The sequence below is a fragment of the Pipistrellus hanaki genome (genome assembly GCF_964339955.1).
Source record: "Pipistrellus hanaki genome assembly, chromosome: 1".
Taxonomy (NCBI): Eukaryota; Metazoa; Chordata; class Mammalia; order Chiroptera; family Vespertilionidae; genus Pipistrellus; species Pipistrellus hanaki.
Window position 1 is genome coordinate 134,231,061 of NC_140503.1, and position 22,582 is coordinate 134,253,642.

The 22,582-nt window shown below is 38.0% G+C and overlaps 1 protein-coding gene across 1 annotated transcript in view; it reads right to left on the minus strand.

Moving 5' to 3' along the window:
- Positions 1-22,582, minus strand: part of USP6NL (USP6 N-terminal like) — a 173,990-nt gene that overhangs the window by 7,377 nt on the left and 144,031 nt on the right. The window contains exons 11-14 of the mRNA XM_084888480.1: positions 20,332-20,426; positions 19,391-19,456; positions 19,200-19,299; positions 15,986-16,138 (exon numbers count right to left, since the gene is read on the minus strand). Coding sequence (XP_084744606.1) covers positions 15,986-16,138; positions 19,200-19,299; positions 19,391-19,456; positions 20,332-20,426 — 414 coding nt within the window. The remainder of the gene's footprint in view (positions 1-15,985; positions 16,139-19,199; positions 19,300-19,390; positions 19,457-20,331; positions 20,427-22,582) is intronic.

The following is a 22,582-nucleotide window of genomic DNA, read 5'->3' on the forward strand; positions in this document are numbered from 1 at the left end:
AAAGCACCCTTTCAGGTTTGTGTGTGGGAATCTGATGAAAAACTAACATTAAAAAGAAAAGGAAGACGGTGGCACCCAGAGAGCGGTCAATTCGTGCCTGCAGAGGCGCTGTTCCAGGGACAAACTTCAGGCCGGGCCCTGTAGCCGCCCTGCTTCTCCAGCACTCAGTGGCCTGTATAAGGTGACCAGACGTCCCGATTTTTAACAATTTGTCTCGTGTCCTGCGGCATTTTAAAATGCCGTGGGACGCGGGACAAACTGTTAAAAATCAGGACTGTCCCGCCAAGAGCAGGACGTCTGGTCACCTTACTGTAGCAGCCTGCAGAGAGAGCCTCGTGCATAGAAAATAATTTCAAATGTTTTTTTTTGTTTTGTTTTGTTTTTTTAATTCTCCATAGCAGTATTGTTAAGAAAAAAATAAAAGAACTGCTGTTGCAACTTGCCTGTGTACTCCCTAGAACTTAGGCGGCTAGTGAAAGCTTTTCTTAGTCCAGACTGTGGCTACTCAGAGACTGTTTTCCCACCTGTGTCAATTCACAACTCACGAAACCAAATCCACTTGGAAATGGATTTTTCAAAGACTAGCTAACTGCTGTAGACTAAATGTCTGTGGCCCACCTCCACCCCCAAATTCATACATTGTAATTCTACTTATGTAATGTAATGGCATTTGTAGGAGGGGTTTTAGAAGGCAATTGGGTCACAAGGGCAGAGACCTCCTGATGGAATTAATATACCAACACACTCTGAGTGGAGTGCAGATAGGGGCTCAAAGAGAGGTGTGATCTGCCCAGTGTTCACCTCCCCCACTGCAAAGGCTTCTAGAAAGTAGCCATGTTGCATCCCAGGGACTGCAGCCCTCAGGTTCCTGGATTGTGGTCAATAGTGGGGTGAGGAGAGGCCCTGGCAGAGCAGGGAGGAGCACCCAGTTGGAGAAGTTGGCAGAAAGGGAGCGCTGGACCTCGTGGGGACAGCCATCTCTTTCGCCATCACCCTTCTCAAGTACACAGAGAGAGGCGACACCTAACAGGAAGGAAGGCTGTTCCGGGACTAATGTGTGGAGTCCTGGACAGTGCCTGGCACAGGGTGGCCTCAGCCTGGGTTCCATGGCATGGATTGGCACTAGAGTTGGTGATGAGTCACCTGAGAACAAATTTGTGTTTTTCCCCTTCTTCAGCAGGGTCTGTGCCTAAAACCACCTCATTGTTACAGGCTGAATTCTGTGCCCTCCGAATTCGTATGACACAGGTAACTCAGAATGTGACTGCATTTGGAAGTAAGGCCTTTCCTGAGATAAATAAGGTTAAATGAAGTCACCGGAGTGGGCTGTGGATCCAATATGATTCGTGTCCTTATAAGAAGAGGTCATTAGGACACAGAAATATACAGAGACAACCATGTGAAGATGGCCATTTAAAGCAAAAGAGAGAAGAATCCAACCCTACCAACACTTTCATCTTGGACTTCCAAGCCTCCAGAATTGTGAGAGAATCCATTTCCATTGTTTAAGCCACCCAGTCTGTGGCATTTTGTTATAGCAGCCTGAACTGACTAAGACATGAGCCTTAGGTCTGCATCCTAGATTTGAAAGCTGACTTGCTTTATTAAGCACACATTTTATGGATTGCTTTTTTTTCTGTTAGTAACATGCTGAATGTTTTATTATTTACGATCATCTGCTTTTACAGTCCTAGCACCTTTTTTTCAATGTCCACAACTATAGTAATTAAAACTTATTTTACATATCACATCAAAGAGACAACTGAACAGAACAAATGTGGGAGGTGGATGTAAGTGTTACCACATCTACAAGGGTAACTAGAGTTCCATTACTTTGCAGATTCCTCTACGTTATTTTCTAGTCATCAACTTATTGCTAAAACAGTCAGTTTGGGGTTGGCTTCCATAAGCATTTTTCATAGACATCAGCTCTAGCTACTTATTGACACTGATGAAGATAAAAAGGCATCCTTGTAAATGTGATACCCAGAAATTAAGCAATATTCTAGGTTTGGTCTAACTGAAGCAGAATAAAATAGGGTGTAAAAAGGAGCCAATGAGTGAAAGAGGTTTTGAAAAGACGAAGGAAGAAAGTGGGGAAAGAAAGAGGACTAAGGGAGAAAACTGAACATCTTTGAGAAAAATAATACCATTTCACATACTGTTCTTGTTCTAATATCCACAGGCTTTTCATTCTGAAATACTTCAGATACGTAAAAGGCACAATCGATAAAAACTAACAGGACACATAGTAAAATGTAGGATATGCGTGTATTTCTCAGGCCAAGCAATAGAAAAATTGAGGAGGAAGTAATGGAGAGACTGGGGTGGTAATTTCATGTATAAAACAAAATGGAAAGGTATGCAATCATACCCAAGTGGGAGATTTAATTTTTCAATATAAATGCTAAAAAATTATTTACCTTATACTTAACATTACTTTATATTCAAGTCAATAGAAAAATTTCTCTAAGAAAGACACATTAATATTCTATGCATCTTCACATCATATTAGAATAATAAGAAAAATTTAACATGTTCCATTTACTGAATAGGCAAGAGGCCAAAATCCACATTGGGGGGGGGGAAATCTGCCACTGTTCTAAAATCATCTTAAAGTTATTTCATGCAATACATTTCCCTTTCCCAGTAGACAAAAACCTACTTAAAAGTGACTTTTTGTACTCTTTCCTATAATATCTAAAATAATAACAGAATTGTGTGTAAGATGTTGACAAAATGCCCATTGGCATATAGTAAACATGCATTATAGTAACGACACACTGTTCATACATACATTACACAAACAGAATGGTTACAAATACCCAAGATCTGCATAGCCAAGAAACTAGGTATAGCAGAATTTGGAGGGGGAAAAAGTTCAGTGCAAACAAAAAGAAACTGAATCTAATTACTTTCTAAATGTCAATCTCTTGTTAGGAACTAGAACTCTCTAAGAGGTACATGGTGAATACCTCAAATGTATAAAGACATTTAAAGAGTATGGTCCTTTGCCCCCATGAAGATTTTCAATAAGCACAGAAGAAGATAAAGCAATTTGAAAAGAGGCAGTTGACAACAATGTAAGAAAGAGCCTCCTAAAATATAAGTGCTTAAAAACAGTGGATAAGCATGAACTCATGAACCAAGAGGTCCCAGACAGGACACATGCCCAGGCTGAGGACTCAGTCCCCAGTAAAGGGTGTGCAAGAAGCAGCTGACAGATGTTCCACTCTCTCATCAATGTTTCTATTTCTCTATCCCTCTCCCTTCCTCTTTCTCTTAAAAAAAAAAAATCAATAAAAACATGAAAAAAAAAACACAAACCATACAATTCCTCCCCCTTTTAAAGATAGTAACACCAGTTAGGGTAGGCGGTATTACGTGATAGGGGTGAGGGTCAGAATAATGTGCTGGGATTTGCTTAATTTCAAAGTATCAGGTGACATCTACTTTCTATAATGATTTGTGACCAGGGAGCAGACTACAGACTAACAAGAGAAACTAATTCATGGCTCATGATCCCATATAGACATCTATCTTCCATAAATATTTGTGGACTGATAACACTGTTGGGTTATGCCATGTACAAGTTACTCTGATAACTGTCCCAACACTCTGAACAGTGCAAATTCTACATACATTGTTGGCACTTCAGCAAAGGCCCTGAGGGACCCTCAGGACAACCTCATTTGTGGAGAACTGTGTCTCTCAAAAGACGAGAAGGAATGAAAAGTGGTGGAAAGAAGTGACCAGAGAAGAAAACAGGGGAAGAAAGAGGACAAGAGTGGGCGATTGTGGTAGGTGAATAATGGGAATGACTGAAAGGAAAGCAGATGGCAACGGGATCGGGAAGGCAGAAAGTGGAAATGGCCATAGGGAACCTATGAGGAAGCTTCTCCAGTCTGAGAGCAGGTTGTAACTCCCAAGTCTGAGTGTGGACTTGCTCATGTTACACTGGGCGGGCCAGAGGCCTCCGAACTCCAATAGCAGTACCAAATGCGAGGCCTCTGTGCCTGGGCAATCTGACCTTTGTAAATATGAAATTAGGAAGACAATCTACTTGGCTTTGTTATAAAGGCAATTCTTTTTGGAGATTAACTATTTAACTTTCACTGAGCTGAAGATATATGGCATAGATCCTGTGAGGACAAATTCCATCACCAGCAATATTTTCATATGCTAGTAAATGTTCTCTGCCTCTCTCCCCTCCCCCAACGTAGATCTAAATAAGCATTAAACATTATTGTATAGCCTCTTCTTAGATCCATCATAACCTACACACACACACACTGCTACATTTGGCCTTTGTGTTAACTCTCCTTTCATCCCTAAGCAATGGAGTACAATGAAAGACTGAAGAATAACTGATGTCAAAACAGATGACTAAAAATAGGCAATAAGTATTAATATTTATTATCAATAGTTTCATTCTAGACTTCTTTTCAATAGGTATAGTATTGTTTTGTTCACCCCAGCATAGCTCCATGCCTAAAATTTTATTCTTTCCTTCTTCCTCCCAAACCATGGGCATTTAAAGGAAGAATTACTGCCCTATTCCTTAAAGGGTAGGAAAGCACCGCAATTCTCATCAGATAAAACAAGGGATTTTTTTGTGAAAATATCACATTAATGATATTTTTCACTGTTGTTGTCATCATATAAGTGATATTTTTATGCCAGTGTCAATAATTATGATATTCTACTAAAAAAGGGAGATATATGATATATTTAAGAATAAAGGCAATAATATTTAGTAGGTTTTTTAGGCCAACAAAAAGAATACTCTAGCCGGTTTGGCTCAATGGATAGAGTGTCGGACTGTGGACTGAAAGGTCCCGGGTTTGAGTCCAGTCAAGGGCATGTACCTTGGTTGCAGGCACATTCCCAGTAGGGGGTGTGCAAGAGGCAGCTGGTCGGTGATGATGTTTCTAACTCTCTATCCCTCTCTCTTCCTCTCTGTAAAAAATCAATAAAATATACTTAAGAAAATAAAAAAGAACTTTAAAAAAAAAAAAAATACTCTAACCATCCTTAAAAATGTAAGGGAAAGAGTCCCTCCAGGCTGGTCCATCTTTGATTTTATTCAGTCTCTGTCACCATCTAGTGGACAGCACACTCAACTACAAGCCTTGAAGATTAATTGCCTCAGAAGGCATTAACAGGTTTTTGCACCCAATGAGACATAGGATTACAGGAAAGTGCTCTAAGTGCTCTTTCTTGTGAGCAACATTTTACCTTTAAATTTCAACAATAGGACACTATATATATATATATATATATATATATATATATATATATATTCCGACTATTCTAACAGTATTCACTAAGAAATGGTGGGGGTCACTGTCAGAAAAATTATCCTGAGAGAGGCATCTCATTCCCTTCCAGATCAAATATAAAGTCCAACTCAGTTTTAAATTACTGGCACAAAATTCCTTTTAATATGCCATCAGCCAAAAGAATATACAATTCAAACACTATTATAGCCTAATAACTGGTGATCAAAAGAGTACAGTCTGCTTTCTAAATTATTGCTAGGTTATTTTAAAAATTAAAAAAACATTGTAGTTATTAGGCTTATGGACTGTACTCCCCCCACTCCATCATATTAAATCTAAAATATAAGGGAAACAGAAAGAAGACAATTATTTAAACATATTAATCATTTATACACCTGCTTAATACCACATAAATTCAGTAGATTTTTGTGAAAAAATTATTTTAAAAATCTGCGCTTTGTGTTTCCTATCATTTCAATTCACATACACATACATAAAAATTGTTGGACATATGTGACTAACACTGGTTCCCATTTTATAAACAACTAAACGTGAAAACACACTCAAACACTCAAAAAGCGGGACAGAGGTTTCTCCTTTATAAACTTACAATAAAATTGACTTATCTCTGTGCGTGTGTATTCAATCAGGATACAAAACAATTCCATCACTTCAAAAAACTTCAGTAATGCCTTCTGTCCTATACATTTTATTTTTGAAATGGTAGTAAAAAACTTTGCAACATATGAGAAAATGTTTGTAAGCTAAATTAATAAATTTAAAGAACATCAGTAAGCAAAATACTAATTTTATAAAATTATATAATGTGTATGGAAAATTATCCTTGGGGAATTAAAAAACGAACAAACTTAAATTGACAATACCTTATTGCAAAGGGCTGCTGAAAAAACTAACTGAAATGTGTATCTAAAGAAAACATTTTGGAAGGAGTCTATTATAAGACTCAAAAATTTGTTGTTATATTAAAAGTGGCTAGGAGCAGGAATATCTCAAGAAACCAGAAACACCAATCAGAAAGAATATATGCACTATTCTGTTGATAGCAGTGCAATCTACAACAGCTAAGATTTGGAAACAGCCTAAGTGCCTATCAGCAGATGAGTGTATTAAAAAATTGTGGCACATCTACACAATGGAATACTATGCTGCTATAAAAAAAAAAAAAAAAAAAAAAAAACCAACTCTTATCATTTTTTATAACAGATAAAACGTAAAAGCAACTAAAGTGTCCATTTTGAATGGATAACCAAAATGCAGTTTATGCATATAGTGGAAAACTATTTAGCCTTAAAAAGGAAAAAATTCTGACACAGGCTATAACATGGATGAGCAGTGAGGACATTATGCTCAATGAAATTAGCCAATCTTCAAAAGACAAATACTGTATTATTCCACTTACATAAGCTACTTAGAATAGTCAAAGTCACAGACAGAAAGTAGAATGGTGCTTTCCAGGGGATGGGAGGAGAGGGGGAACAGCAAGGTCTTGATTAATGTGTATAGTTTCAGATTTACAGGAAAAAGAGTTAAATAGACAGAGAGTGGTGATGGTTGTACAACATTATGAATGTGTTTCATACCACCTAACTATAACTTAAAAATGGTTAAGATGGTAAATTTTATGTTATGTGTATTTTACCACAATAAAAATCCCCAGATAAAATGGAAAATTTACCTTATAATAGCAACAAGAAAGATAAATCACCTACAAGAGTAAGGGTTTGGGTGGGTAGATAAGAAATGTGTAACGGTCATACGGAAAAAACAAACTTGACTGAGAGTAAAGTAAACTGAACAGCTTAAAAGCTTGCATTTTTAAAAATATTATCTTTTAAATATCAATTTTCTCTCAATAATCTTTAAATTTAATGCAATCTTAATTAAAATACCAGTGGTTCTTTTTTTGTAACTTAACAAAATAATACAAAGCAATGAGGAAAAATTAGCCCCAATATATATTAAAATTGTTTGTAATTAGAAAAGTTGAGATCGATGGAACAGAATAAAATGCTAAGATAGACATTTTTGGTACTTTATCACATGACAATGATGGCCTCTCAAATTGCAAGAGGCTGTTGAGCTACATGGCTAATTATATATAAATACAAGCAAAGCCAAATCTTGATATCCTTCTTTAAACAAAAAGTAATTCTACATGGTTAAAGAATCAAGCAAAGACCTGGCTGCTAGGAACAGTGTCATTGATGACACACTTCAAGTTAAGATCACAGACAATGCCCTCTCTAGAGACTTGTTCCCCACGGACTATCACTATCTGGGGGACAATGAAAACAGGCCAGTTCGGTGGATAGTTCTGGAAAATCTGGTTAATAATGAGTTCTCCAGCGCTAGAGATGTGTGGGCCTTCAGTGGGAGCTCATGACTTTGGGCCAAATGCCCTAAGTGGACATCGACCCCTTTGAGAAGGCGGTGTACCTTAAAGACAATTACAAATAGCCCAGCCTATCAACTGTCCTGATGAACTATTTGCTGTGATGGCTTGTTGCTAGGCCGTGGATCCGGACTGTCTCTTGGAGTTCCACGCAGCCCTAGGGGCCTATGTTTGACTCTCACCACAGTGTCCAGGCGGAAGGTGCCCGCCAGGCTCACTGGGAACCAGTCAGGGATGTTCACCCACCCCGAGATGCCAGCAGAAGCACATTCGTCTTACAGAAACTGTGCCTTATAAATGCGTTAGAATCTGAACTTTTAAATGTTTTAATAACATTTTCTAGATATCACTTTTATTTGGTTGAAATGAAAAGGTTTTTGTAAATGTTTTGGCCAAAATTTTTTAAAACATAGTTACTTTGGTCTAGGGGTATCTTTATTAAAAAATAAAGTTTTCAATTTTTTTAAAAAAGAAATCAAGCATAAAAAAATAAAAACATAAACACTATAAGATAGAATAAGGGTAAGTAAAAAAAGTTTTCATTCACCATGTAGAAATTCCTTTACATACTAGTAAGACACAAAAGTGAGATGCCATAAAGAAAAACACTGGTTAAAATTTTTTAAATTCTATATGAAAAGCATCTGCAATGCATATATTAAATTAGCTAATCTCCTTTAACTTATATAAAAAGTTATATAATCAACAACTTATATAAAAAGGACAATAAAAGAATGGGCAGAAGATAAAGAGGGAAGTTTACAGAAGAGAAATAAAATGACCAATTAATACATACTATTAAGAAAGATACTTGATAAAAATGAAAAAAATGCAAATCAAAACAACAATGCAATACTCTGTCCAACCAGCAAAAAAGTTAAAACTTTAATAGTGCTACCATGTGTTTGTGTGGGTCTAAACAGGCCCCAACACATTACTGCTGAGAGTTCTACTGGTGCAGTACACAAGGAGCCAAACAGAAATAACATGCTCACAGAGGTTTTTAAAACTATACATGTGGTACAAGAACAGACATATTGACCAATGGAACAGAGAACCCAGAAATTGACCCAAGCCATTATGCTCAATTAATATTTGACATAGGAGGCAAGAACATACAATGGAGTCAAGACAGCATCTTCAATAAATGCTGCTGGGAAAGTTGAACAGATACCTGCAAAAAATTGAAACTAGACCACCAAATTACACCATACTCAAAAATAAACTCAAAATGGAAAAAAAGGACTTAAATGTAAGATAGAAAACCATAAAAATGTAAGATAGAAAACCATAAGAATCCATAGGCAGCAAAATATCAGATATATGTTGTAGCAATATCTTTACCAATATAGCTTCTAGGGCAATGGAAACTAGGGAGAAAATAAGCAAATGGGACTACATCAAAATAAAAAGCTTCTGCACAGCAAAAAACCATCAACAAAACAAGAAAGCCCACTGCATGGGCCAATGTTATATCCTAATCTGGGGAACTAATACATCTTAACAAAAGGAAGTTAAACAATCCAATAAAAAATGAGCAAAGGATTTAAATAGACAATTTGAAAGTGGACATATAGAAGGCTAAGAGATATATGAAAACATGCTCAAAGTCACTAATCATCTGAGCGATACAAATCAAAATGACAATGTGATACTATCTCACACGTGTCAGAATGACTATCATCAACAAATCGACAAACGACAAGTGCTGGCAAGGATGTGGAGAAAAAGGAACGCTCATGCTCTGCTGGTGGGAATGCAGACATGTTCAGCCACTGTGAACAGTATGAAATTTCCTCAAAAAATTAAGAATGGAACTCCCATTTGACCCAGTAATCCCACTTCAAGGAATATATCCCAAGAAATCAGAAACACCAATCAGAAAGGATATATGCACCCCTATGTTCACAGCAGCACAATTCAGAATAGCTAAGATTTGGAAACAGCCTAAGTGCCACCAGCAGATGAATGGATTAAAAACTGTGGTGCATCTATACAATGGAATACTATGCTGTTGTAAAAAAGAAGGAATTCTTAACATTTGAAACAGCATGGATAGACCTGGAGAGCATTACGCTAAGTGAAATATGCCAGTCAGAGAAAGATAAATATCACGTGATCTCACTCACTTGTGGAATATAATGGACAACATGAACTGATGAACAAAAACAGATCCAGAGACAGAGAAGCATTGATCAGACCATCAAACCTCAGAGAGAAGGTAGGGGAAGGGGGGGGTCAATTAGAGTACTGGCATGCATGCATATAAGCATAACCAATGGACACTGACACCAAAGGCATGAGCTGGGAGGTTAGGGGGGTATGTGATAGTTAAGGACACATATGTAATAATTTAATCAATACAGAAAAAAAAGTAAAAAAAAAGATCATAGTAAAATAACTCTTGGTAACATTATACCATAATTTAAAGCTATAGTCAATATTAAACTCTTTTTCCGATTAGAAATTACTCACATTTATTTTTGCCATATGATTCCTTTAGCTAAAATTTTTTTTGAATTTTGCATTCTTGGTTATTTATAAAGTGCTCAATTATTTTCTAAAGGAAAGTTATATATATATATTTTTTGGTTAAGAGAATTACAGAATCACAAAAATAAAAAAATCTATGAAATAAAAGAAAATTATTTACTCAGTCACACCACTGTGAAGCTAGTAAATTCCATAATCTGGAATTTTTGTTGCAGAATTTGAGGCTATTTCTACTACATTATCTACCGCTGCTTCCATCATTGGTATTGTAGTCAGAAATTTCAAGGGATGTTTACAAGGAAGTGATTACAGAATACAATTCAGTCAGAATAAGAGTAAGCAATGAAATCTTACCTTATGCAACATTTCATTTTAACCATTTTCAAGTAAGTATAATGAAACTAAGAAGTTTGATGTGTGATGCCTTTATATGACAACACAGAAAAGAATGTGGTCAGATACCTACCAAGTTACTGATGATGAAAAGTTGCATTGGCAATTGGAGAACAACAAGGATGTTTTACCCTGCATATTTGGCATGGCTTGGATTTTATTTTTATTATAACAACTGTGTCTTACTTTTGTAATCATGTCAACTTTAAAACACAGACTTTTGAGAAATTTTTGATGTTTTTAAACTGTTTAAATTGTTTTTGTTAATTTCTAAAACCAGGCTTTTAACTTTTATACGACAAAAAAATAACAATTAACACACACACATACACACACACACACACACATACTCACACACACACAGAATATATATATAGATCCAAAGACAGAAGCTTCGAACAGACCATCAAACTTCAGAGGGAAGGCAGGGGAGAGAGAGGGGTAAGAGATCAACCAAAGGACTTGTATGCATGCATATAAGCATAACCAATGTACACAGACACTATGGGGGTGAGGGCATGGGAAGAGGTCACTGCTGGGGGGTGGGAATGGCCAGGGAGAGGTCAATGGGGAAAAAAAAAAAAGAATATGTAATACTTTAAACAGTAAAAGATTAGAAAAAAACACACAAAAAACAAAACCCTATATATGTGATACTAAAATTTCTTGTTATAATGTTGGTCTAATTATTTTAATGTTCCATTTTCAGCTTACAAAAATGTAAAGAGGAAAACAATAGGCAAGCTTCAGGGCAAAAAGTCCAAAAGGAAATGTAGAAGTATAGGTGAAAGACAGATTGTTGTAATACAAAGTGCAGTCACCTGACCATGTTCAACCTTAACTGCCAGAATGATCAGAGCAAAACAGAGCCAATGTTTCTGGTCTTATTTATCTACTGGAGGCCCAGTGCATGAATTCGTGCATAGGTGAGGTCCCTCAGCCTGGCCAGCGATCGAGCCCTATCAGGAAGCCAGCTGGCCGGTGGGAAGGACCACGGGAGGTTGGCCAGTTGCTCTCCCATCAGGGCCTGGGAGGGGAGGGGGCGGGCGGCGCGTGGCAGTTGGCCACCACCCACCCCATTGGGGGGAGTCAGTTGGGGTAGAGGCAGCTGGGGAAAAGGGCTGGAGTAGTTGGAGGGGGCCAATTGGGGCCCAGATCAGGATGGTTGGCCACTGCAGTGCCTGTCACAGTGACAGATCATTTCGGTTGTTCTGCTGATTGGGTCACTGGGCTTTTATATATATATACTAGAGGCCCGGCGCATGAAATTCATGCACAGGGTGCTAGTGGAGGGGGTGGTGTTATTCCTCAGCCCAGCCTGCACCTTCTCCAATCTGGGATTACTCGAGGGATGTCCGACTGCCTGTTTAGGCCCGATCCCGGTGGGAGGGAAAGCCCTCGATGACAGAGTGGGCAGCAGAGGGATTGAGCCTAAAGGGGCAGTTGGACATCCCTCTCACAATCCAGGACTGCTGGCTCCCAACTGCTCACCTGCCTGCCTGCCTTCCTGATTGCCCCTAACTGCTTCTGCCTGCCAGCCTGATCACCCCTAACCACTTCCATGCCAGCCTAATTGATGTCTAACTGCTCCCCTGCCAGCCCGTTTGCCCCCAACTTCCCTCCTCTGCTGGCCTGGTCACCCCTAACTACCATCCCCTTCTACAAAGTTTGAGAGCCAATTCTGACTGAATTGTATTCTGTAATCACTTCCTTGTAAACATCCCTTGAAATTTCTGACTACAATACTAATGATGGAAGCAGCGGTAGATAATGTAGTAGAAATAGCCTCAAATTCTGCAACAAGGGTTGATCATCCCCAACTGCCCTCCCTTGCAGGCCTCATTCCTCTCAACTGCCCTCCCCTGCTGGCCAGATTGTGGTGGCCATCTTGTGTGCACATGGAGGCAGGAACTTTGACCACATGGAGGCAGCCATCTTGTGTGTTGGAATGATGGTCAATCTGCATATTACTCTTTTATTAGATAGAGGCCTGGTGCATGGGTGGGGGCCAGCTGGTTTGCCCTGAAGGGTGTCCCGGATCAGGGTAGGGGTGCCCTTGGGGTGTGGGGCAGCTGACCAAGAGGCCTGTGGTGGTTTGCAGGCCAGCCATGCCCAGACTACCCAAGCGGAGGCCCTGGTATCTGGGATTTATTTACCTTCTAAAATCAAAACTTTGTAGCCTAGAGGGGAGCCAAGCTTCCTGCTTGCTCCGTGGCTGGCAGCCATTTCTGTTTGGATTTGTTTACTTTCTATAATTGAAACTTTGTAGCCTTGAGTGGAGGCTTAGGCCGGCAAGGGCAAGCGGAAAACTTGTCTTCTTTCATTGCCTCAGAAACCCAAGCCTCCCTCCTGCCCTCTACGGCTGTAGCCATCTTGGTTGGGGTTAATTTGCATACTCTCTCTGATTAGCTGGTGGGTATGGGTGTGGTTTGTGGGTGTAGTGGAGTGGTTAATTTGCATACTGCTTTTTTATCAGGTAGGATAGACTAGAGGCCCAGTGCACGAAATTCAAGCACTTGGGGAGAGTCCCTCAGTCCAGATTGCAAAAGGATTGGTTGGAACCCCAGCAGCAAGCTAACCTACCTGTCGGAGCATCTGCCCCCTGGGTCATTGCATGTCATAATGAGCAGTTGAGCAGCCTTAGCATATCATTAGCATATTATGCTTTGATTGGTTGTTCAGTTGTTCTGTCACTAGGTCTATTTGCATATTACCCTTTTATTATATAGAATCTCTCTCCCTTATCCCCCTGTCCCATTCTCTACCCCAATTCTACCATTTCCTAGTAAGGAGATCTTAGAAAAAACTACAAGATTCCTCATGTGTGAAATGAGGACAAATACTACCTTTTAAGTTATGTTTAGGGAATAATTGAGATAGTGCATGTGGTAGGTGGAACAGAGTAAGTATTCAATAAAGATGAGCTGCTAGTTAAATGCTGAATTGCATAGGTTTTGATATTTTATTCCCATGTTTAGACAGTTTTATTCTATGCATCTTTCTCTATATTACTTTTAGTAAAACTTGTTTCAAACTCTTTTTAAAAGGTAGGCAAGATACTTAAAAATGAATGTTAAAGTAGTAAGGGTGTAGTTTGTAATTGTGTTCCAAATGCAGTCCTGCTACAAGGAAGAATTAGTAGAAATTGGACATTATCATATTGAACAAGAGAGAATTGACCTCACTTAGAAAAGGTGATGCTTTCTGTTCCCACACTCAATTATTGCTGTAATGTTTTTTTTTCCCCACTGAACCCTGATGACCCAGACAAACTTCTGAGAAACACTATCAATTAGACCCCTGAAATAACTAAAAGCAGAGCATCTTGGTTTTCATCAAAGGAGGAAAGGTATGCTTATACATTAATATATTTCTGCTTTTTCTGTACACATACATCCAAGGAGACATCAAAGTATGGGTCACATTGACTGGAAACATTAAATCCAACTGCACCTGAGGTCTTACATAACTGACCACATTTACTTTTCATCTATCACCATGGTCTTCCACCTCCCGACTTCCTTCCCACACCCATCCATGCAACAAAGGTAAGAAAAGGAAAGGGCAGACTAATTTAATGTCAAGTAATATCTAGTCAAAACTCTTAATTAAAAGTTATTCCTACTGTGATAGTTCTACATTTCCTTTTTTCTTCCCTCTAATCCTCTACTCCCTTTAGGATCCAAGGTCCTTCCCCCTGTATCCTATATTTATCTAGATCTATTATTACCCCTTCACAATCTATTTATCTTTGTGTAAATCCAATCTTTCCCTGTGTGCACCCTGAAAGCAAGAAGCATGTCTTTCTTTTCAGTTGTTTATCCCTCATAGCACCTAGCAGAAAACTCAATAGGAGGTACTAGAAGATGTCTTGAAATCTATAATAATAAAAATGCAATATGCTAATTAGACCAGAAGACTTTCTGGATTGTGGTCGGCAAACCACGGCTCTTTGGCCCCTTCAGTGTGGCTCTTCCACAAAATATCACAGCCTGGGTGAGTCTATTTTGAAGAAGTGGCATTAAAAGAAGTTTAAAAAAAAATTGGCTCTCAAAAGAAATTTCAATCGTTGTACTGTTGATATTTGGCTCTATTGACTAATGAGTTTGCTGACCGCTGTTCTGGACAAAGCTGCAGCAGCAGAGGCCAAGGCAGAGGCAGTCACCATAACGGTGGGGGTGGAGCCCCTTGCATGAATTTCATGTGTCAGGCCTCTAGTCTATTTATATAAAAGACTAAATGACCATTGCATGTGAAACAACGGAATAAACAATTGAACAGGCTGTGTGGGGCAACCAGGCTGGAAGGCGGGTTAGTGAGGCATGACCAAATGACTGAGGAGCAGGTTGCGTGGGGTGACCAGGACGGCAGGAAAGTTAGTGAGGGGCGACTAAACAACCGAGCAGCAGGCTGTGTGGGGTAACCAGGCTGGCAGGAGAGTTAATGAGGAGCAACCAAATGACTGAACAGCAGGCTGTGTGGGGTGGCCAGGCCCACGGGGGGGGCAGTTAGGAGCAATCAGGCCAACGGCGGGGGGTGGAGGGGACAGACAGCGAGGGGCGACCAAATGACTGAGCAGCAGGCTGTTTGGAGTGACCAGGCCAGCAGGGGTGTGAGGGGCAACCAAACGACTAAGCAGCAGGCTGAGTGGGGCTACCAGACCCACAGGGGGCACGGGGGAGGGGGAAAGTTGGGGGAGACCAGACTGGGGGGGGGGGGCAGTTGGGGGCAACCAGGTTGGCGGGGGCGGGGGTAGTTGGGGGTGACCAGGCAGGCAGGTGAGCAGTTAGGAGCCAGTGGTCCCAGATTGGGAAGAGTACAGGTTGGGCTGGGGGGACCCCCTGTGCACAAATTTTGTGCACTGGGCCTCTAGTAAGTAAATAAAATAAATCATCTTATAGTGCAATACACTGTAAAGAGCCCTGGATTAATAGTCAGAAAACCTGGACTGTATTGTCAATAATGCTCTATGCTGGTCCTGTAGCTTCATATTTAAGCATTTTAATATCAGTTTCCTCTTCTATAAAGTGGGACCCTTACTTGCTCTGTTATTACATATGGTTTCATAAATTGAAATGATGAAAGTAAAAAGAGCTTATTGTTATGCTAGTTTAAAGCTATATGGTTACTTCTGTTGAACATTATTACTTGTGAACCAAACTTGTTAAATTTAAGTAGGGATAGTACAGTTATTCTTTTAGGAAAGGCAGATTTAATGAATACATTTACTTGCTTCTTTAAAAAAATAAAATAAAGTTATAAACAGCTGGTAAAACACTGATTTACATTATGTCATCACAAGCATGTATAATATTTATGTTTGAAATAGGAATGGCCCATGTTAATTGTGCCACATTTTCCAGTTACAACTATGAGTTAGATAAAGTGTTTGGATATTTCTTACCAGGTTCTGGAAGGTCTAATTTTGCCCGCTTTAGTTCTGCCATAGAAATCTGAAGTTGCTCTATTACAAAGTCATCTTCAAAGAAAAAGTTCTTTGCCAAGGTCTCCTGAAGAAATTCTACGAGTTCTTCCATAGACAATTTCATTAAATGTTCTGAGAAAGGACAAAATAAAATGCTATGTCAACAGCTAGTTTAGGTTGAGAAGATAATGTATTCTATTCTGAAGTAGCATTGTTTTAAAGGGACACAAGAAACAAATTAAATATGGTATTGCGAATATCATTGAAATTCAGTAAGACAAAACAGTCACAGAAAAAAGCAGGGACTCTTAGTGTGGGGATGAGGAACTGAATACTACTAAATACCTTCTCATTGGTTTAGTAATAATCATACCTAGCATTCATATTAATCCAGAGCAACAGCTACTTAGATACAACAGACATAGACCATTTAAGATGACATGAGATCTTTCTGTTTATTAACATGGAGCTCAAAACTCACTTTTAGGTCTATATTTTTACTGTTTCAGAATTTCAAAAAAATATGGATTACTAATTTTACTTATATTTCTACTTATGAAATTACTTTTATAGGAAAAACTAAAATTATAGCTATAAAACAAAGTAAAAATGAGCTAAGATCCCATAGTAACTGCCCTATAAGATGTATATACATGTATATCAACCTAAAAAGTAAATAATGCCACCTTAGTGCAAAAGTAAATACACCCACTCAATAACCTATATCACAGATATCCCTTATTTCAACAAGTATACTTGTACACCATCATTTTTAATAACTGTGTTCATTTGTTATAATTTTTAATATAGAACACCTAGTTCCTCCCTCCCTTCCACCTTCCCTTCATTTTTTACTGTTAAACCCATTGTGTGGTGAAGCTGCAAGAACAATGTTTCAATAGTGTTAAGGTAATTGGGAAATAACCTAGAGAAAATCTTGGGAGCTTCAACTAACTATTGGTTAAGGGCTCAGACACAGTTTTTGAAGCTTCATATGGCAGTGAATGAACTTCCTGTAAGTCTTTGAGCTTTCTCTTCCTAAGAAAAAATACACAGTAGCACACAGACTTTTTTTCCACAGCTTTAGACTACTGAAATGATAATATAGTATGTAATTGTTACACTTTATTTACAAAGGGTGAAGAAACTTTTTACGTACTTATCAAAATTAATCTAGAGACATATAAGTAAAAATACTTTAAGAGGGAGAGACATATAAGTAAAAATACTTTAAGAAATAGAACTTCATATTTTTACTTATTAGTTTAATGTTTAGGGAACATTAATAAGTAAAAATCTTAATACAAAGTTTACTTTTGTTTTACATCTTGGTCAATTTATAATACAGAAAGAGGAAAGGGGAGGAGAGATTGAGAGAAACTGAGGGAGAGTGATTTCCTGTGGTTATAGGACAGTCTTGGAGACAATTCATTGTCAATTGTTTTGGTTGGTGCTGTGGTTTGTGTGTTGGGGAAGTAAGGTTCTGGGTGTAAGAGAAACAAATCACAACACTTCTGAATCCTTTCAGAGCAAACAATACAAATATGATTTTAAAGGGGATTTTCATTCCTGTCTAAAGTTTGGATAATCTGGTGCTCATGAAGTCCACTCTTTTCAGGTAAGCAATCAAACAATCTTATATTAAAGTATCTAATGTGTGCTTAGAACAATGCTAAGCACAGCAGGGGAAAAACTACAAAATATGACCTCAAGTACTCAATTAGATTATAATTTAGTTGGGAAGCTAAACAGATGAATCATTTGAGAATCTATGAGAGTGAATACAATGAACGTAAAACTATGTTGTGTGACCTAATTAGAAGTCCACATGCAGTTCTAAAGCTTTCAGTGATTCTCTTTTCCCCCTAAGTTTAAGGTGACCAGATGTCCCGCTTTTGGCGGGACAGTCCTGATTTTTAACGATTTGTCCCTCGTCCCGCAGCATTTTAAAAAAGTCCAAAAATTTGGAAAGAATCTTTCCAAAAATCGGGACTTTTTTAAAACACCGCAGGCCGCAGGACAAATTGTTCAAAATCAGGACTGTCCTGCCAAAAGCAGGACATCTGGTCACCTTACCCAAGTTACAACAGTAGTCATAATTTTTAAGGTTGAATTGAGACATTAAGATGAATAAGATTCTTCACTTTATAAAGAAAATCTCTCATTTCTTGATTTTAAACAAGGCATAGCACATCAAATTTACTGAGCTCCATAAATATTACAACTGCAGACTTTTTAAAGCCTTGTTGCATTTACAGTAGGCAACTATAGACATGAACGGCACTTGCCCCAGAGGCCACAATGCAGCCAAGCAGAGAGATGAGCTGGAGGGTCCCCATCTCATGTCTATACCTAGGAGTCGGATGTTTTTTTACCCTAGATAAAGAAAACAGTAATGGAAAATATCCTCTCTAGACCTGTAGACTAAGGTGCTTGGTTTCTTTGGTCTCCCTCTTCTATTACAAAGCTGAGATTCAGACTAATGAAAAGAACAGGGTCCCAGTGGAAACAAATCTACATTAATAAAAGAGAAAGAAAGAAAGAAAGAAAGAAAGAAAGAAAGAAAGAAAGAAAGAAAGAAAGAAAGAAAGGAAGAAAGAAAAAGATGCAAATTGACCATACACTCATGATGGTCACCAGCCAATCAGGAGTGAGTATGCAAATTAATAAAAAAAAGATGTCAGGTTAGTTCGCATATACAGGTGTTGATTGGCTGAGGATTGGATGCTTGTGTCGTCGCCATGGTTCTGCACCACCTAAGCTGCTCTGGGTTTCTGGGCAGCGTGGAAAGGCGGGAAGGCAGAAAGGCAGTTCTGGGCCAGAGTGAAGGCAGAAAGGCGGCTCCAGCCAGAGCAAAGGTAGTGCTGGCAGCCAGGGGAAGGAAGGCCCATTTTTGCAGGAATCTTTATGCATTAGCCCTCTAGTACTTAATAAGATCAGTATTATTAGCAAAACCAGCACAATGCATTCTACTGATATAAAGAAAAGAATCAAAGACCTTTGCAATGAAGTAAACTTTATCCTAAAAACCAATGAAAGTAAATTATCAACTGAAGATAATTTGTTCATTGTTTTTCAGAATTTTTTTTTAAACTCACTACTAAAAGAAAATGAAGTTGAGTGGGAAATGAAAACTCAGAGTTAAAACATGACTAGATTTTCATGAAATTTTTATAGTTAAACATTTTCTTACTTCTGTGTAATTTTAAGATTGTATAAGACATAGCAGTAAGAACTCGTTCTCCTTCAAAGATGTAGATATCCCATATTCTGAGGTTTAGCGTAAAGGGAGTCTGTAATTAAAAACAGACAGAAATAAGATTAATAGTTTGCCCAGTCTGATACTTGTAATTTCACAATTGGGTTTTGTTAATAAATACTCACACGATCAAGGAAACATTGGAAAAACCATTTCATTGTATAAAAACTTGTGTAAATTTCTTGAGAATCCTGAAAAAACAAAGACTTCATAATTTCTGGATTGTAGCAAACAAAACATGACATATAACACTAAAATTTACGAAAGCTGTGGGAGGTAGCTGTCAAAGCTACACATAAAACCATTTCATTACGAATCTTTTTTCATGTTGCTGTAAGATTTCTATTTTTTTTTCCTTTTTGTTTCCTCTATCATTTTTTACTTTTGAAAATCAAATCCTTCTTATGACAGGATTGTAATACAACATTTTGATTCACTTTAATATAGTTTATAGTGAAGTGTATCTTTGCTTTACTAAACTACTGTGTTTTATCATAGATCATATATATGGTTCATTAAGGACAAGTTTATATGACCTTTAAAAAACTTTTTGTGCAATAAAAACACCTTCAAACCCTAGCCAGTGTGGCTTAGTTGGTTGGGTATCAACCTGTTTACTGAAAGATTACGTACTGGTGTGATTCCCGGTCAAGGCATATGCTCAGGTTGCCATTTTAATTCCTTCTAGGGGGCTTGCAGGAGGCAGCCAATCAATGTCTCACACTCTCACATTGATGCCTTTTTCTCTCCCTTTCCCTTTCTTTCTCTCTAAAATATCAATAAAAATCTTTTAAAAAAATACCTTCAAAATTACTGAAATATCATATATCTTTAAAAGCTGTATATATCAGCTTCAAAGAAGTTTGATTTAGGGCTGTGATAGTTGATCAATCAATATTAAATTTCACAAACTCAATGTTCTTTAAACAACTGGGAATTATAACTATACTAAATGAAATGGACAGCAATATAAATTGATAAGGTAATTGGGACCAAATGCTGCACTTAATTCTGCTAGCTTTATTCTTGGTGTAAGTGGGTTTAAGTCATTGTAGCATCTACCTACCAAGTGTTGCTTAAGCTTGGACAGGAATTTATTCAGTATTTTTTCATGATGTTCTTGAAACCTCAAAAGTTTAGGAAAACCATGGACAAAAAAGCCTAGGATACAAACATAAAAATAATATTTCTTAAATAAGACCAACAAAAATTCCCATTTTAAAATACAATCTTTTTTTTTTTCATTTTTAACTGTCAACAACAACAAAAAGTAAATACAGTAGTTAGCAAAATATTTTCCTCCCCACCCAGAAAATAATTGTGTATGAGCTTTAATAAAACCTTGTAGCATAGTATTTATTTTTTAAAGATCTCCTATAACCTTATGAAAATATAAAAGAGGACAGAACATTTCTGAATTAAAAGGAAAACAAAGAGGCTAAGAAAATATGAAAACTGAAGTCACTAATCAGGATTAGACTAGAGGCGAAATTCGTGCAGGAGGTGAGGGGGCGAGGGGGGGAAGGGGTAGGTACATGTGTCCCTCAGCCCAGCCTGCACCCTCTCCAATCTGGGACCTCTGAAGGGATGTCCAACTGCCTGTTTAGGCCCGATGCTGGTAGGTTCAAATCTAAACAGTTGGACATCCCTCTCACAATCCAGGACTGCTGGCTCCCAACTGCTTGCCTGCCTGCCTGCCTGCCTGCCTGATTGCCCCTAACTGCTTCTGCCTGCCAGCCAGATCACCCCCTAACCACCTAACTACTTCCCTGACTGCCTGATCAACACCTAACTGGTCCCCAGCCGGCCCTATTGCTCCTAATTGCCCTCCCCTCCAGGCCTGGTTGCTCCTAACTGCCCTCCCCTGAAGGTTTGGTTTATCCCAACTGCCCTCCTCTGCTGGCCTGGTCACCCCTAACTGCCCTCCCCCGCAGACCTGGTTGCTCCCACCTGCCCTCCCCTTCTGGCCATATTGTGGCAGCCATCTTGTGTCCACATGGGGGTGCCATCTTGTGTGTTGGAGTGATGGTCAATTTGCATATTACCCTTTTATTAGATAGAATTACCTGTTCTCTTAAAGTATTGGGTCATATCTTAAATGTGCAAATTTTTATAGGTTATTCTAACTCTGATTTCTTATCATTTTGTTTTACTGTTAATATATTACATAATAAACATTTCACAACTTTTTCAAGATTTACTCTTAACAATTTAATTAGTATTCTTCCAAAGTTTCTATCACTTTTAATCTTTCTATAAGTGATATTTAACAGCAGATAAAATACATTGGCACTATGTGATCAATGTTATATCAAAAATGGAATTTTACTCCACCTGATTATATAATATCCTATATAATAAAAGTGTAGTTTGCAATTCTACAACCCAGGAGTTTGACCAGGGGGCAGGGCCGGATGAGGAAAGGTAGAGAGGCCACAGCTGGCTGCTGTCAGCCACTAGGGACCCTACCAGTGCATGAGTTTTTTGCACTGGTTGGGTCTCTAGTAAAGTATAAGATTTCTAGATGGCAACTAATTGTAAGTAGTAAGTCAGTATTAATTTTGTGTACTTAATTCATGGAATCTTACAGCTATTTTTATTCACAAGTTTTCTTTCCGATATTCTACACATTCTATTAAAAAGGATATATATTTAATGGGTTTACAATTTTTCCATATTCGTATTAAAGTTTCTCAGTTGTTTTATAGACTAAAGAAACATTTTTCTTTGTTTAATTCAGTCTTCCAGACTTACTTGATCCTGAAGACCACTTTTACCCCATAAAACTTTGTTTCCCAAAGTAAAACTCTGTTCCTCACACACTTTTGGGAACTACTGCTTTATATATTTTGGGGAAGGGCTAGTTCATAACTAATTCTGTTTTCTAAGGTGTGTGTAAAAATTTCCACAGACATTCTATTCCTCCCCTAGTAATGTTTTCCAGTGAAACGATTTCATTAAAAAAAAATCCATATCTCTGTCTGTGCCACTTTCATGGTCAATTTGATAGGGATGGAAACTGGAAGAATCTCAAGAGTCTGATTTTAAAAGTAATGTTCTTCAATAACAAGTACTAGCTAAAATTCTTAATTTTTCTTCACTTTTCAGTGATATCCTAGACTTGATATTTTAAATCTCATTTTCTTCAGCCCTCACTTTATTGTATACATTTATAAGTGATACTTAAATATATGAAATGCAAAAAAAAATAACTTTTCAAAATAGTGAAGTCTTCTAACATATTTATGTATACTTAAATTATAACATTCCACTGTACTTCAACATATATCAGCAATACTATCCCATGGTAAAGCAAA